Below are 17318 nucleotides of genomic sequence, written 5' to 3'. Positions count from 1 at the left end.
CATACAAAACCTCTCAGTACCTTCACTGCTGATAAACGTGTCTCACAGTTGGAAAACCCTGGTCATACACCAGCCAGTCTGCTCCGCAAGTCCTCGCTGCTCTATAGAGTATGAAGAAACCAACCTATTAAGCACAGCTCCTATGATGTGTCTGGCACACACTCTCAGTTCAGGCAAGGCAATGCCAATAGCTGCATCTTAATCTTTTACCCTGTATTTTATCAGCTACTGGGAGCAAAAGCTGTCCTGACAATGCTAAACTTCAGCCATAAGTTACTCCTGTTCTTGATCCTTCTTATATATATATGCACTGTACCTGCCAGCCAGAACACTGAATAAATAAAAGTGGCATTTATTTTTGGGAACTTAGTTCAATTCAGCACACCAGTGTCAATTTCTCAAATCTCTTCATTTATGTTTTAACCTGGCAGCAGCCTTCTCTGCCATCGGGCTCGTTTTTTAACCCGCATTTAACCTCCCTTTTGGTCTCTCTTCCTGCTCTACCTCCCGGCTAGCATTTCTTCCCTTCTGGCTTTCTTGTCTTTGCAGTCTTCATTTCTGTTACTTAGATAACGGAGGTTATTCCTGCCTGTACGTCTAATGGGAGCAGGCGCCAGCGCAGGGAAGCTGTGGGTGTCTTGCGGCTGCGCCTCGGCCCTCACCACCTCGTCCCCAGCTGCGGCCGCTCGGGCGGCAGCACAGCTTAGCCAGAGCCTGGGGGGCGGCAGTTGGTCCAAGGGGAACCCGCACGGCGCGGGGTGCCGGGGGGCCGGGGAGGGAAGCGGAACCCGGCCCTGCTCTGACCGGCTGCTGACTGGGAGGGTGAAGGCCCCGCTTGCTCCGAGGCGCGGCTACCTCCTCCGCCACCGCAGCGCGACTCACGGCCATTTTCTGTCGCCGCTGCCTCGGTGGGAGAAGGAAGCCCCAACAGCGCCCTAGGCAGGCTCCAAGCTAGCAATCAGCCAGTTACAGCACCACCCTCGGCCCTACTGGCCGACCCTTCCGGGCCAGACCCCGGCGCGGCCTCCCGGGGGCGGGGAGGCGCCAAGCGCCCGCCGTTGGTGGGTTTGAAGTGCCGGGCGCTACCCCTCACCGCTGCGGGGTTGGGCTGGCAGGCGGCCCACCGCCGGCCGGCAGGGGCGCTGCTGGCGCAGGGGCGGGGTGGAGCGAGGCGAAACGGCGCGGCGGCTGTTGCCATTCCCCGCTGCCATTCCTCGGCTGCGCGGCAGCCTCCTCCCCCTCCGCCTCTTCCTGGCCGCGGCGAGAGGAGCTGTGCTGGCAGCGGGGAGGCGGCGGCGGCGCCCAGCTCCCTGCGCGCCATGGCGATCCGCAAAAAGAGCAACAAGAACCCGCCGGTGCTGAGCCACGAGTTCATCGTGCAGAACCATGCGGACATCGTGTCCTTCGTGGCCGTGATCTTCCTGCTCGGGCTCATGTTCGAGGTGAGGCGGCACCGGCGACCCCCTCCCTGGGGGCTTCGTCCCGCTTCTGCTCCTCCGCTGGAGGCTCTCGGTGCTGAGCGGGGAGGGCGGGTGGCAGGTCGCTGCGGCTGTCCTCCATCAGCGTGGGTGCCTCCCGGCGTACCTGCCCGCCAGCCCGTCCCGGCCCCCGCTGTGCACGGGGAGAGCAGCCGACCTCAGACCCGCCGCACGGCCAAAGGAGCCAGCACGGCCGCCGTCTCCGCCGCTTACTCTCGCTTCGCCGGGCCCGGCCCCCCAGGGAACGCCCCTCTTCCCCGGAGAGGCGCAGCCCATGGCTGCCGCCAGGATCTGGCTTTCGGATCCACTCGCCGCCGGTGAGGGGAGGCCATGTCCCTCAATCCCCCACCCCGCAGCGCAGCACCGCCGTGAGGGACGGGCAGCGGGGCGGCATGCTTCCTCCCGCGGCGGCGGCGGGGTTACGTGGCAGTCGGAGCGCAGCGGCCGAGGGAGGAGTATGCGGGGGGGGGGGGGCGAGGCCCAGTGCGATGGACGATCCCCGTGCTTTGTGAACGCGGCCTCGCCGGCACTACGGCTCCCGTCAGGCCACGCGGCGGGAACGGGCGGTGACGTGTGCGTCAGCCGCCGCGCAGGGAGGATGGCGGGTCCTCCAGCACGCTCGTACACTCCCTGTCCGCGTCCCCCCCCCGGGGCTAAGCGCGGTGTGAGGAGCCATTAGCCCACAGGCGGTCGTTCCGAGTGTCTCGGGTGGCACGGAACTGAGCCTCTTCCCGCACACCGTCGGAGGCGTCCGCCTGAGGTCAAGTGTGAGCGGTGGAAGGGAGCTCTCGGCGCCTCGCGCCTGACCGGCCCGGTGCTGGGCGCGCTTGCAGGCCAGGCGCTCTCCTTGTGTCCCCATGCAGTGACCCAAAACATATTTTGGCCCTTCTCATTTACTCTCCGAGAGAACTGGAAATCCAGTTTAACTGTGTGACTTCCAAATTGTTCTCACTGGTGTCCCGTCAGACACTCCCATTTTTGTTGGCTGTTTCTGGTTTTGGGGTATTTTAGCCGTTTGTTTAGAGTTGTGGACCTTTTTATTACATGGTTGGTTTTCAGAATACTTTTTTCCAGCTGCTCTAGAGGCCAGTGGAGTTAAGAAATATATACATGGAAAGGAAGAACAGAGTGGACCAGGGAAGCTCTTATGTTTGGGTTTACTATTAAAAACCACCAAGGTGGTTTTCTGGGGATTGAGGTGAAAGAGATGGGCCTAAACTGTTACCTTTTAGGTTTGCTTCTAGTTTACTGTATTACAGTATTACTGGTGAGGTTGGAAGTTTTGGGGATGAATGGGTGTGCTGAAGTCTTTTGTTTCCAGGGTTTTTTAATCCCAGCACTGAATGGCCATGTGCCTTTGTTGATACAGATATGGTATGGCTAAAAAGATTGTTACTAGTTTTAAATGCGTTGACATAAGTCTTGGAAATCACCTGCTGTGGTTCATGTTTGTATGGTAAGGTGTTCATACTCCCTGATTCTGAATTGGGACTCTGAGTAGTTGGCGGAACCTTCAAAGGCCAGTTCTGAGTTGACTACAGTTTTGAATTGTCCTCTGAAAGCTCTCTTGATGAATAGGAAGCCCTAGGCAACTTCACTAAATCAGGCAGACTAGTTACATTCCCTGAAGTTACATGGAGTGAACCATCAACTGTGTATTCAGAGATTCCTAGAAAATCTAGGGCTTTTGTACAAAGAACTAGTTTTAAGAACAAATCTTATTTCTTGTGAATGTAGTGGTAGTAACCTAATCATCACTGTAGATACCTATCTAAGATTCATAAAGCAATTTTTGTAAGTCCTATAAATGCAACAAGGAGGCTAGGTTTTTACAGAAATGAGAAACAATCATAAATATTGCAAAGCCTGGCTATTTTTCCCTCTCTGTTAAGACGTGTAAATTCATGTTGGGATTCAACAAAGATGTGTTGAAGTTGAAAATCAGTTCGTATAAAGAACTTGTGCTCCTGGCTATTTATTGGTGTTTTTATAGTATCACCACCCCATCTCTTCCACCCCCCCCCCCCCCCAAAAAAAAAGGCCTGCAAAACATACTCTCCTCTCCCAACTTTTATCCATTCTGCTTTTTCTTACTGTTCATTGTGAACGGGTAATACCACTGCTAAATCTTATTTATTCTGTTCTACACTTCTTGCCAAAGGATCCCCAGAGTCAAAAGAATGCTAGTTGTATTGAGCCAGTATGCTGCTGGCCTGAAATGGTTCTCCATTCTTTATGCCTTTTCTCCTTTCCTTCCCACATTTTCCAAATCACCCACAGGTTTATGAATATGATATTGACCTTAAATTTTGTCAAGTTAGTAGTTTTAAATGAGGTTTATTCTCAGCTGTTGCTGCATGCATCATGGTCTAGGGATTACATGGTATTGTACATTCTGTTAATGTAATGATACAGTATGGACTGGAGAAAAAAATTGCAGCAGGTGGTTTTGTTCTAACATTGTAGAAAAGACTTACTTGTAAGTAACATTTTTGACGGTATTTCATTCAAGAAATGTAGGTTTGCTTACAGAATACCCAGAAATCATGCCATGTGTTCTGCCTTTCGAAAGCGGGGTGAAGTGGTGTGATAATGAGAGTTAGTGGGAGGAGACAAACATGCTGGGGAAGGGTGCTAAAACTGTGGTCAAGTGTTTTCACTGAAGTAAACTACATGAAGCTGAAACTTTATAGCACTTCTGTTCTTGTTGTTTTTTTTTTTCTCTTTTCAGTTCACAGCAAAAGCAGCTGTCATTTTTGTTACACTTCAGTATAATGTTACCATTCCTGCCACAGGTATGTATCTTCCAGGAGTTTAGTATGCCATACTTTCTAGACTGAGGGTAAGTGAATCTGTCAATTTGAATAGATAACAAGCAATTTTCAAGGACTTTATTTTTAGTAAACTTAATTTTAATTAGGTTAGGGACAATGTTTCTGTTCTGCTAGATCCATCATTAGTGCTAAAACACCATCTGACTCTTACTCTGATTTTGTGAGTGACGATCTTTGCTAGTCAAAGCAGCATGATAGTTTAACATAATTTTATTGTCCCCTTCCAGTGCATTTGGGTAAGCTTCCTAAGTGCACTTAAGTTTTAATTTTTATAGTATAACTTTCAGAATCAAATTTAGTTTGTGATGTGATGGAGAAGATGACTGTAAACAATCTACTGACCTAGCTCATTATGGTAGATTGACTTATATTTGTTCAGCTGATTGCAAACTACGACTGAAAGGGTTCACTTTGAGAAAAAGCTTATTAGCTATTAAACTGTATTGGTGTCTAACAGTTAATTCTGTTTGTCTTTTAGAAGAACAATCTGCAGAAACAATCTCTCTCTATCACTACGGCATCAAAGACTTGGCTACGATTTTCTTTTACATGCTTGTAGCAATAATCATACATGCTATAATTCAGGAGTATGTTCTGGATGTAAGTACAAAATATTAATTCCTTTCATGAAGATAATTGTCAGGTATTTAATTAGGCTTTAAGACTATTAACTTAAAAGTAAACTTTTACATTAAAGCTTTTTAACTGTTATAACATGCATTGAAACTTTAAGATGTTCTAGTGCAGTTGATACATTTAGTACTACAGCACATAAATAATGGGCTTTCATTTCAGAAAATTAACAGGAAAATGCACTTTTCAAAAACGAAGCATAGCAAGTTCAATGAGTCTGGGCAACTTAGTGCATTCTACCTATTCTCCTGTGTTTGGGGAACAAGTATTCTTGTCTCTGTAAGTATGTTTTCTCTTCTGATGTATTACAAGATTTCAGAAACTGGACTTAATGGCGATAAATAACTTTTTGGCTTATTTTGCTGGTTTAGCTGGATTTAATATTAAAGCAGGAACAAGTTGAGGGATTCTATAGGTTGTAGTCGTAACTGAGTATGAAGTCCAGTAGTGTTACTTTTGTTCTGCCTGAATTGATTTACTGTTGACTGAATAAGCTAAAGCTTTTTAAACCTCATTATGATACCTCATACTGTGTGTATTTTTTTCTGTGTTGGCTTATTAGTGTAAAATAAATGTAAGAAAAGCCATCATGCATAGCATTTTGGCAGCCTAGGGAATGGGTGTGTGAACAGACTGCTGTAGGCTCAGGTGAGTGTGCTTTCAGATGATGGGCTCTTTGCTGGTGGCTGCATGTGTATGAGCTTAGTTTCAAAAAAGTGTTTGGTTTTTTTTTCCTTAACATAATGGCTCCATTAAAACTTTCCTTCTCTTAGTTAAGCTCCAAGCTGGTCAGCAGTTTACAATGGAAGAATTATGGCTAATAGTGATGCTGAAATAACCACCTCATTCATTATTCCTGACTAGGAAGTACCATCTTTGAGGGTTTATTGGTTTTATTGTTTGTTTTCTTTTAGGAGAATTATATATCAGATCCAACCTCTCTGTGGAGGGACTATCCACACACTCTGATTCCGTAAGGCATCTTCCTTAGGGGATTGCTGGAGAGAGGAGGGAGTATTTTAAACTTAGGGTGTTATCATGTATAATTCATATGCAATAAGTAGTCTGTAAAACTGTGTTAGTCGTTAATGTATTTTTGCTCATATTTACAGAGGAAATTGATTATCAATTTGTAGCTGCAGAGTTCTCTTTTTGTTAAATGTTTCTGTTTAAAAAAAACAATCTTTTTAGTTGGTTGGCATTTTTCTTTCTTTAGAGACAGTGATTAATTGCATTCACTAGTAAGTTTCTGAAATGTTTTAAGTTCATTAATAAAAAGTAATATTCTTTAATTCTTCCTGTATTGTACAGGTTTCAAATGAAGTTTTTCTACATCTTACAGTTGGCATACTGGTTTCATGCTTTTCCAGAACTGTATTTCCAGAAAACTAAAAAAGTAAGTTTAAAATGGAAATGGAAAGAACCCCAAAGCAAGCAACTTAAAGTAGTAGAATAGTGAATTTCTTTTGCACTCCTAGAGTAACATGTTACCCTAGATTTCTTACAGTCTTCTTGCTTGTGCTACCCATTTTTCCTGATGGAATTCTGGGTGCTGAAATGTCTCTGTGAGAAAGTAGTTGTTTCTAAGTTAAATCCTGTATTTATGATAGCAGTAAAATTGCTATGTATCTGTTGTGCAAGTATTTCTCAGTTGCTAAAAGAATTTTCCCTTGAAAAATCAATGTGAGATTTTCTTTCCCAACTCTTTGTTTCTTGTAGTAGTCTGAATAGTCTCATTGAAATCACAGTTGCTTAATGAATCATAATACAGGTGTAGAATATAAGCAGTGAATAATTTCTTAAGTACAAGGAATATTAAACTCTAGGATTTGATTTAAATACCACTGTCTGCAGCAGAAGTTCTGGTTAGTTGTGTGTAGAAACTTTTTTTCAGAGCTCAGTTTTTAAAAGTATCCTTTTCCCCCTAAGGGTTTTCTCTGTTAGGGTTTTCAGAACACTGAGTTTGCTGGAGGTTTTGTTGTAGCACACTTTTTGCGTTCCTTGATCAATTTAAGTAGTTTCTTTACATGCTTTTGTTCAGGCTCATTTTACATATACAGTTTCCTTTTTAAACATGTTACCTTAAAACTTTTAACATGGCTTCGCGAAAGGCAATCTTGACTAATTTAGTGGCCTTCTATGGTAGAGTGACTCCATTAGTGGGTGAGGTAACAGCTGCTAATGTCATATACCTGAACTTCTGTTAAGGCTTTTGATACAGTTTCCCACAGCATTTGTACCTTTAAATTGGAGAAAGGAATTTTCTGGGTGGACTACTAGATGGGTAAGCAATTGGCTGGATGGCTGCTTCCAAAGAGTTACAGTCAGTGGCTCAACTCCCAAGTGGAAGCCAGTACTGAGTGATGTTCTTCAAGGGTCTGTACTGGGACCAGTACTGGTTTTGTTTGTCTGCGTCAGTGAAGTAGACAGTGGGATTTGCGCACGCTCTCAGCAAGTTTGCAGATGGACACCAAGCTGAATGGTGCAGTTGATTTGCTTGAGGAAAGGGATTTGATCCCAAGGGATCTTGACAGGCGTGAGGATTGGGTCAGTGTGAACCTCGTGAAGTTCTGTGACGCCACATGCAAAAGGTCCTGCACGTAGGTCATGGGAATCCCCAGCATCCATACAGGTTGGGGATGAATGTAAAGCATGGCCAGCAGGTTCAAAGAGGTGATTCTCCCCCTGTACTCCACCCTGGTGGGATCTTGCCTGGAGTACTGTGTCCAGCTCTGGAGTCCCCACCACAGGAAACCGTATGAATCTGTTTAAGCGGGTCCAGAGGACGGCACGAATATGATCAGAGGGCTGGAGCACCTTTCCTCTGAAGAAGGGCTGAGAGAGTTGGGGCTGGAAGAGAGTTGTCTCCAGGGAGACCTTTTTGTGGCGTTTCAGTATCTGAAATGGGCTTACAAAAAAGATGGAGAAAGGCTGTTTATCAGGGCCTGAAGTGACAGGACAAGGAACAATGATTTTAGTCTGAAAGAGGGTAGATTTAGATTAGATACTGGGAGGAAATTCTTTATGAGGGTGGTGAGGTGCTGACACAGGTTGCCCTGAGAAGCTGAGATGCCCCATTCCAGAAGTGTTCAAGGCCAGGTTGGGGCTCTCAACAACCTGGTATAGTGGAAGGTGTCCCTGCTGCATGGCAGGAGGGGTTGGAACTAGATGGTCTTTAAAGGTTCCTTCCAACCAAAACCATTCTGTGACTGTTGTTACTGTGACTAGACTGCGTCTCTTGCCAGAGTTCTGCTTTATTGAAGAAAATGAAATAGACATTACGTAACCATAGGTCTTTGTTCAAGAGCACAGAAGAGGCTTGGGAAGATAGCAATGAGGTGTTTTGTTTTCATGCTGATCAGACACACTAGAAGTACTGATGTTTTGCAGATACACTGCAGAAGATGTTCCATATTGTGCTAGTGATATCCTTGAAATTAAAATTAATATCTAAGTGTGGAGGGTTTTTTTAACATAAATTTAAGACAGCCGTTGCTAGTGGCAGAGTGCTCTATTAAATAGTAGTGTTTTGCTGGGTCACTGCTTGGAATTTTGTCTTCTTAACTTCTGCATTATTTATTTTAGCAAGTTCATCGTTGATATTTCTTTCACCACAATTTAACCTCTGCCATCTTGGCTTCTATGACTTAGTCCTTCTCTTGAAGGAACTCACTTCTTTTACTTGGGTCTAGTTTTCTGTACTGCTGATGTGGACAAGAAAAGAACTTCTTAATTTGGCTTTCTGTATAGCAGTGTACACCTCCACCTGCATTGTTCCAGGAGGCCTTCAGTCTGACACCTTGTCAAAGTGTGCAGAATGTGCTGTTTAAATGCTACCTCAGTTCTGAAAATAAAGTGCAAAAGGCTTATCGTGGTAGTACTTGGAGAAGCTGAGCATTTGTACTGGCTGTTGTCTGGTTTGTCTGAAAGAACTTTCTTTTTGTTTTCTCTCGGATAACTTAGAGCTAGGTCTTCATCTGTTTTCTTGCTCTTCGTTTGTGTGTTGTGTGCTGCTGTGATGAGTGTTTAATTCTGTGCTTTTGTTGGCTTGGAGATGGAATATTGCATAGCATAGCATAAATCTTACAAGAGTAAATTTTTAGGCATTTTTAAAAAAATAAAATAATTACGTGCATACAAGATAAAGCTGAAGCCCCTCGCTTGAAGTTTAGGGAATCTTTCTAAAAAGCAGGAGTTTCTTAAGCACAACTGAATGTACTCTGCATACCACTTCAAGACAGATTTGTACCGTGGTCTAGCTTATTTTAGTGATTCTTCTGTACACAGATGGCACCGTCTGCTTTCAGTGTGCTGTGTGTCTACACTTGAATTCATGTCTCTTATTTCATCTTTGTGTTCAGTATAATGAGGCTGGATAAAACCTAGCTTGAGGTGTGACCATGTGGCTTATCATGACTGGTTAATAACGCTATTCTCTGTATTTGCCAGCAGCAGTCTGTCAGAATCTTGAAAGATCCTGGATTTTTAAAATGGATGTCAGCACTTGGAAGCCTGTTCATTTTGGGTTCATAGACTGTTACTTTGTTTCTGTAGCAACTTGATGAATTCGATGGGCCACAAACGTGCAGAACTGTAGGAAGTTACGCAATAATACATACCAAATAAGTACTGTAATAGCCAGTACAAATTCACAGTAGTCATATCAAATAAAACCAGGCCCTTTTAAAAAGCATCTTTTTCATGTTTGTTGCGTTTGCTCACAATAGCGCAAGTGTAAGATACCAAATATTACTGGTAAATAAGCAATAAGTTATATATGTGGAATGAGATTATTTAGGCTGAGTAATTCAGTGTCAAACAAACCACATTAAGGTAGCTGACAAACCAGGAAGAATTTCCAAGTTTGTGGTATTATATAGCACTGTAAAATAATGTGTAACATTGTGTATAGTGCATAATTACTTTGTTTTTTCCTAATAGGAAGATATCTTTCGTCAGATTGTCTACATTGGACTTTATCTCTTTCATATTGCTGGAGCCTATCTCCTGAAGTACGTAAATTGTAAATTGTGTTGGCTTCATTTTCTGTCTTAAACATCTAACAAAACGTCTGAATGCTTGTTTTATTTGTTTTGATAGTCTGACCCATCTTGGACTTGTTCTTCTGGTATTGCATTACTTTGTTGAATTTCTTTTCCACATATCCCGTCTTTTTTACTTCAGTGATGAAAAATACCAGAAAGGGTAAGTAGACTTTATCTTCTAAATTAGTATAATTTCTGTCTCAAAGCCCTGTCATTTAACTAACCCAAAACCAAAATTACAATGACGTTCAAACAGCTTTCGCTTAGAGGCGACAGTTCTACATACTATTTAAGTAAATGTTAGTAGTCGTATGAAATGAAATAAAACCTTATACTGTGTACTAATACTTAAAAAAAAAAAAAAGGAGAAAAAAGATTGGTACAGAAAGGAACAGCATAGGTTGCTTATATAGCCATGCTAATAACATGCTTTTGTTCCAATAGTATTGGAAAGTATTTAGATAAGTTCTTAAATCTCAAACAAATTCATGTAGTGAAGAGTAAATATTTGCATTGTCAGTACTTGTGAATGGAAAATTCATTTAGTGTTTGTGGTGTTTTTCTTTGTAGATTTTCACTGTGGGCAGTTCTTTTTGTTTTGGGAAGGCTTCTCACCTTGATTCTCTCGGTCCTCACTTTTGGCTTTGGACTGGCAAGAGCAGAAGATCAGCAGCTGAATTTCAGTGCTGGAAACTTTAATATCCTGGCTGTTAGGTAAAGTAAACTTGGAATGGTTCTTAAGCATGAGCTGTAAACCTGTGTTAAATACACAATGTAAGTGATACAGTATTAATGATAGTAATTCTGAATTAGGTGTTAGGTGTTTTCATGCAACTGATGGGATTGGTAGGAATAGCTTATGTAACAACTTGTAAAGCACAGTGAAATGATTGAAGAATTCACTTTCTACAGCTGAGAAATCTGTAACTGGTTGTTTGGGGTTTTTTTGGTCATAAAATCGCCCTGAATTTAAAGTAATATCCAATTACAGAAATTACTGTCAAATGTATTAGAGAATTATTTTTAGAGGTCAAGGCATTATGCCCAGAGCATCTTTGGTCTTGCTTGAAGTTGCCTGCCTCTTGCTGCCTTTATTACAGCTCCTGTTCCTGCTATGTGCTGCAGAATGTTCAGGCAACCACCTGGCCTTTTTATAAATTATATCTAGAAAAGGAAGTTATTAAAACATTGACAATGTCAGCATTACCCTGCAGAATTGCTACGCAGAACTGCAAAACTCTCTTAAACCATTTTCAGCTGTTACTAGCTGGAACTTGCGAGGAATACTGAGAAGAGAAAGCATGAAAGAAATCTAGTGCTTCCTGGTTATGATGGAGAGCAGAGACTTTGACTGTGTATCTACTGTTGTTCAGCTGTGCTAAGCCCAGTCACCCTACATGAGCTAACTCTTGAATGGCTTAAAAAATGGATGCTACTGATGGGGAGACAGAAAGGCACAAAAGAAAATCCAAGCAAAACTGAACTTTTACAAATCCCTTTTTCTAGACAGAATCACTCTAATGTGTTTGAGGAGCCTGAGTAAAAAGGTATTTCATGCCATACAAGACATTATCTGAGTTGGTGTTCTACTTTCTTATTGTATTTGAATGAGAGAAAATTATTGATAAACCTTTACCTGTGTTTAATTTCTAGAATTAGTGTGCTGGCCTCCATCTGCATGACTCAAGCATTTATGATGTGGAAGTTCATTAATTTCCAGCTTCGGAGGTGGAGAGAGCATTCTTCTTCTCAGCCTCAGTCAGTGAAAAAGAAGTTTGTAACAGCTAAAGGAAAGAACTCCAGAAAAGAAAGAGGTATGTGTTTTCAGTGTTTCTGTTGCCATGACTTCTCAAAATGTAAGTAATGGAGAGCTTTCTTTAATGTAATTGCTAGAGAAACATTTTAAGTTTAACTTGCAATTGAGATGACTCAGTTACAGAGACAGTATTAGCAGATATTGGGGGGGGGGGGGATAATAAAAAAAATCCCTATATATTAATTGTTTGGATTTTCTCTTCTAATTGGCTGAATGAATGAATTAGTATGTAGTTAATGCAACATGAGATTATTGTTAGGTATAATTTTATCACTTGAGCAAAATGTGTCACGCTTATTGCCTTATAAAAAGGGAACAGGCATGGGTTTAGATCTGTTCTGGTAATCAATTACTGCTGAATTTTTCTTGCAATGAATTCCAAGCTCGCTTCTCATTGCCACTAAATTCTGAGGTTTTAGGGCAAGGAGATGGTTTGATCCATTCAATACATAAGCTTATATTGGACTGGTTTTACTAAAAATAGAATTTTGTCACTAATTTTAAGGGAAGGTAATATCTACTTACTACTCTAAATCTGTATAGAAGCCTTTGGGAATGAATTAATGATTCGAGGTTTAACTTGATTGTCATGTTCTTTATGGAAAGGCCATGAATGCTTTTTCCTTCAAGGAAAATTACGTGCTCCCTTAAAAAAAAACAATCCCCGCATTTCAGTATTTCTGTTGTACCAACAGTTAAACTTCTGTGTATTTAATTGCCAGCTTGAATAACTTGTGCATTTTTCTGAAACTGCTTAAATCATCTCAAAGACTTATTTCAGCATAATCCTTTGCTACCAATCATGTGTTGCCAGCCTATTGCGTCTTGATACATTGAACGTAACATTTAAAGACCACTTGCGCTAAGAATTGAGATTTGTGGTCAGAGAGCAATTCACTATTGTTTTGGGGGGTTTCCAAGTTTCTTTTTTATTCCAATAATGTTCTTTAGCGCATTTCTGTCTTCCCTTTTGATGATCTGTAATTGCCACAACTTGGCTTTTGTGTGGTGTTAGGGTTTTCTGTTTTTGTCCGAAAATCAAGTTGGACTGGAGTGAAGGTATTTTCCTATGTAGGCGTCCTATTTAATCAGAGCTTCATGTTCATTGCATCTTTTTCTGGAATTAATTTAAGTCTTCTATGGCAAATATTTTTAAAGCATAAACTTAAATGGGTTTTTAAACAGTGAGTCAAAAATGTAGCAGCTTTTTAAAATTTCTTAAACTATTCATGCCATTTGGTGAAGTTGTTGATTTTCACCCAGCTTCAGTGGAGACTTGAAAGTGGTAAACAAATTGAGAAAAAGTCATTTAATGGGCATTGTGGTTTAATTCACAAAATAATTGAGTTATGCCTGTCTTAAGGACTGGAGAGTTTTACAGCTTATTTGAAAAGGAAAGAAAAGAACTTTAAAATCCAAAAGGCTAGTGTTGTTTCAGATTCCTCTGTTTTGAAGATTCCTGTAATTTTTCAGTTCACAACACTTGCACAAGATGCAGTGAGGCAGTGTTTTTGAAAGAGTAATATACGCAATTGAACTGCTCAAAACAGTCTCTTTGGCCCTTTTTTTGTGGTTGGATGGATTTTTGGAGCCAGGGCACAATGTGTTACTTTTAGACTGTGCCAAAAGCAAGAAATGACAGTAGAAAAATCCTACTGATGATGTAGGTGGAGTACCCAGGCACATGCTGATTCTTGTTCTTTGTTTTACTTTCACTTGTTTTGACTTAACTGTTTAAGAAAATATGATTTCAGTTAGCTGACTTGGGTCCAGCTCATTGTTTGTAAGCTTGATTTATGAATAACATGAACTTTTTGGAAAGTATCCAAAGTCCACATTATGTAGGCTTAAAATGGTGGTGTCATTTACAACCAAATATCCAAACGTGTTGGATAGACTCTGACTTTTCCTATGTGATGAATTGGGCCTATATCTGGTCTCATTCTTATGTTTCTGATTTTGGGTTTGGGTTTGGAGTTGTTTTTTTGGAGTCGCTTGTTTGCGTAAGTGGGAGCATTTGGGTGGAGTGGGAGAGAGAGGGAGATCAACAGTTGTTTTTTGTGGGTTTGCCACATTCTGTGGTGATCTGCAATACATCTGCAGATGGAAAACATTAACCAGTTAAAAAAGCCCACAGCAGCTGCTTGAAGTCAGAATGTTACTATAAATTGGAGCAGAGATGTTAAGCAGCAAGCATTATAGCTGGCTATGCACTCTGCTCTTCAGATCTGTTTTTTGAATTTATTTACTGTCAGGCAACATATCTCCTTCCTTGGGTTGTGATGACCCTGAATAAAAGGGATACTTTCAATTCACAGTGGTATCATGTTGCTCCATTTTACTGAAAGTTGTGTGCATTATAAATACACAGATTGTGGGTCATTGTTCTGGGACAGACATTTCCTATAAAATCCTCTGTATTACTTGAACAGATTAAAACTCTTGAGATCTTCCAGTTGACCCATAAGTGGGATAGAAGTTGCAGCTGGTAACACGTTTGCTTTGTATTCTTAGGTGCCTGGTCTTGTGCTTGAAGTCTTTAGGTACACACATACTCATCTCAAATCTAACTAGTGTTTTACTTCTGTCTATCTTTTCTGTATAAATATCTTCATCATACTACAAATGAATTCTGTATGTTACACTATATACTTCTAAGAATGTGTGTGTGCATATATATACATTATATATATACACACGTATACATATAAAAAAGTTTCATATATATTGTAAAGGTGAGTGAAAGGGTGCAGTTTCAGGAAGAATTAAAATATTAAATGGGTAGGATAAACAATAAAGACCTATACCAGGGAATTTTAATATGTACACTGTGTCTCCGGAATTTCGAAGGACAGTTTCATGTACAGATTGAGTGGTTTACATTTTAAGATAGTATCTTCTAAAATATGATAGCTGGTCTTTATTTTCAGTGTAGATATATATAATGCACATACTTAAGTGTGTGGCCATGTCAGGAAACCAGACTTTATCATAGTAAACGTTAAATTTTGCATTTTCTAAAAATTTCACTATAGTGTTAAATTATGAATTATAATTATGAGAGGGTTTTTTTTAACAAAGAAGAAAAAGTTAAAAGAAAATAAGTTAGTCCTATTTGTGTAGGACCTAAAAAAAAAAGTAATAAAATATGAAGTTTTCTCATTGTATTTAAAAAATGTTTTATTCTTTTCTTCTAGAAAATGGAATAAATGGAACAGTGACTTCAAATGGAGCAGACTCGCCTCGTAGCAGGAAGGATAAATCCTCATAAAACTGGGTTTTATTAAGTTAATTGACTAATGTCCCCAAAGAATCTGCTTTTTACATGGATGGCCCTTCAGCACTAGAGATGTTATGGATTAAAGAAAATACAATTCATGTTTTTTGATTATTGCTGTTGTTTTGAGAAACTTTTTTTAAAAGCCATTTTGACTAATGAAAAAGGTTTATCTTCAAATACTTGGGTGGGAGGGGAATACAACACTTTTTAAATAACATTGATGCTTTTTTAAACATTTATTGTGATGAAATAATTTCACTTAGTGAGGATCACTGTTGCAATGTATTATTTCCTTCCAGTTTTTGTAATCTCGGTGATATATACTGTTCGACCAGCTTCACTTTTTCCAAATTCCTCAAGAATTATTGCAAGATTGAGGTAAAAACTTAGTATGCATTTTCAGATGCTCTGGCTTTTCAGTTAATTACCTGGAGTCAAATTTACAGTTCAAATTGGGATTCCAAGACCACACCAATAAACCTCTTTATTTTGTCATTATTAGCTACACAATGTCTGCTCTAAGAATTGCCCCATGTCATTAAAACAAAACTGAACTAATTGGAAATGTTGCAGAGTCTTATTGTTTGTTGATTGGAAATCTCGTACAAGGAGCAAAAAACCTTTTTGAGATACAGCTTTAGCACTTGAACGTTAGAAGGGAGCGTGTATGGTCATAGGAAAAGTTGGTTTGAGTAGCCCCATTAACTCCTGTCTGTGCTTTAAAGTGTACGTATCTTGGACAATTAGTGTGCATTAGACCTTTTTTGAAGACTTGTCTCATTTTAGAGGGTGGAGGTTCTTCCAGTGTGGTGTTTGTGTTTGTTCTAGGAGGCATCTTAATGCTTTGTGAAGAGGGAATTTGTTAGATAAATGGATCGAGTTACAAAAAACATTCCTGTATTCTGACTGCTTTGCTTTACTTCACCTCTGTTAGGAAATGGTTTGGTTTCTCCTATATATATTTTTATGAAAAAGTATTTAAAAGCTACAACTTTTTAAAACTGATTTATTGTGCCCTTTGCTACAACTGGAAAAACCTTAATTTAAGACTTTTCCATTATCTGTCTTTTGTAATTGTAATCAATGTGAAGCTTTGTTAGTTAATTTTCCAGTTTAATAAGCAGTTAATGTTTCTTGTGTACCCTTCTGTAACGGGTATAATTCAACCAGTTTCACTTGAGAATGAGTTGGAGGTTTAATTCAGCCTTAAGAAGAAGTTGCTATATCAGTCTTTCAAGTTAACCCAAGTTATTATTGCTTATTGATTGAGAAGAGTAATTATGAGCAATCAAGCTGATAAATAAAATAGTTTTAATTAAAAAACTGTTACTATAGTTGAGTTTATACCCAACAAAATTATAAATATGCCTTCTGTATCTTCTACAGTTCGGTTGCTTTACTATACAGAATAAACATTTCTAGTACAAAATCTTCTCTGCAAATAACTATCCGTTCTTCAATTGTATAGTGCTATTGAGAGTTATTGCAGTATAATTTATTCATTGTTTTGGGTAATTTTAGTCACAGTTCCCATGTATTTGCTTCACAGCTCCTGAAGTGGATTTGGTCTTGCTTAGCTTGAGAACTCTGGGGTGGCATGCACCGCAGTATGCCCAGTTGGCTTCTGTGGAAGTAGCTATACTGTGTCTTTAGCTGAGGAAATAAAACTCAGTTGATGAAACTGTGAATCAGTCTGATCTGACCATGAAACTGGCAAATCTGAACTCAAAAATTTTGAGGGAATTGCATACATTAAATATTCACTACACAAAACCATGCTTCACGTCTCATGTTTCTATACAGACCTTCACAGATCTCATTATTGCATGTGCCTTGCTCTCAAGTTGTACCTTAAGCCAAAGGGGGCAACTTTTAAAAGTTTCTAGTCTGGTACTTTGACTCTAAGTCAGTTTGCTTGTGCTATGTAGTTCTACTGGGGCTGTCAAAATCATAAAGAGTGGAGGAACAAATTCTGAAAGGAGTGTTTAAGGTACTTCTTGAGAACTTTAAGACTTACTGGAGTCCGAGGGTTGTAGTAGTTTTTTTCCTGAGGCAAACTGTTTCTTGTAAACCTCATTATTTGGCCCAGTAATCTTGAAACGTGAAATTTAGGTACATTTCCAAAAACTTCAAAGTCATATATTGCCTGTTGATATTACTTTTTGTCTGATTTTGGCCTTTGGACTTCTTGAAAAAGCACTTCTGTTTCCACAATGGCTCCATCTTCATCCT

General features: G+C 40.4%; 1 protein-coding gene across 1 annotated transcript; it reads left to right on the top strand.

The window, feature by feature from the left end:
• Positions 1-1130: 1130 nt before the first annotated feature.
• TRAM1 (translocation associated membrane protein 1) lies at positions 1131-15644 on the top strand. The gene is made up of 11 exons (XM_057426272.1): positions 1131-1442; positions 4210-4273; positions 4791-4912; positions 5108-5224; positions 5860-5918; positions 6257-6341; positions 9887-9957; positions 10046-10150; positions 10561-10704; positions 11644-11804; positions 15004-15644. Exons 1-11 carry the CDS (start codon positions 1320-1322, stop codon positions 15075-15077), a joined length of 1125 nt encoding a protein of 374 aa, XP_057282255.1. The 5' UTR covers positions 1131-1319; the 3' UTR covers positions 15078-15644.
• Positions 15645-17318: the final 1674 nt, after the last annotated feature.

Source organism: Pezoporus wallicus, unplaced genomic scaffold (assembly GCF_028554395.1).
Source record: "Pezoporus wallicus isolate ANWC-B61680 ecotype Strahan unplaced genomic scaffold, APGP_CSIRO_Pwel_v1 contig_4131, whole genome shotgun sequence".
Taxonomy (NCBI): domain Eukaryota; kingdom Metazoa; phylum Chordata; class Aves; order Psittaciformes; family Psittacidae; genus Pezoporus; species Pezoporus wallicus.
This window is presented reverse-complemented; position numbering and strand designations above follow the sequence as displayed.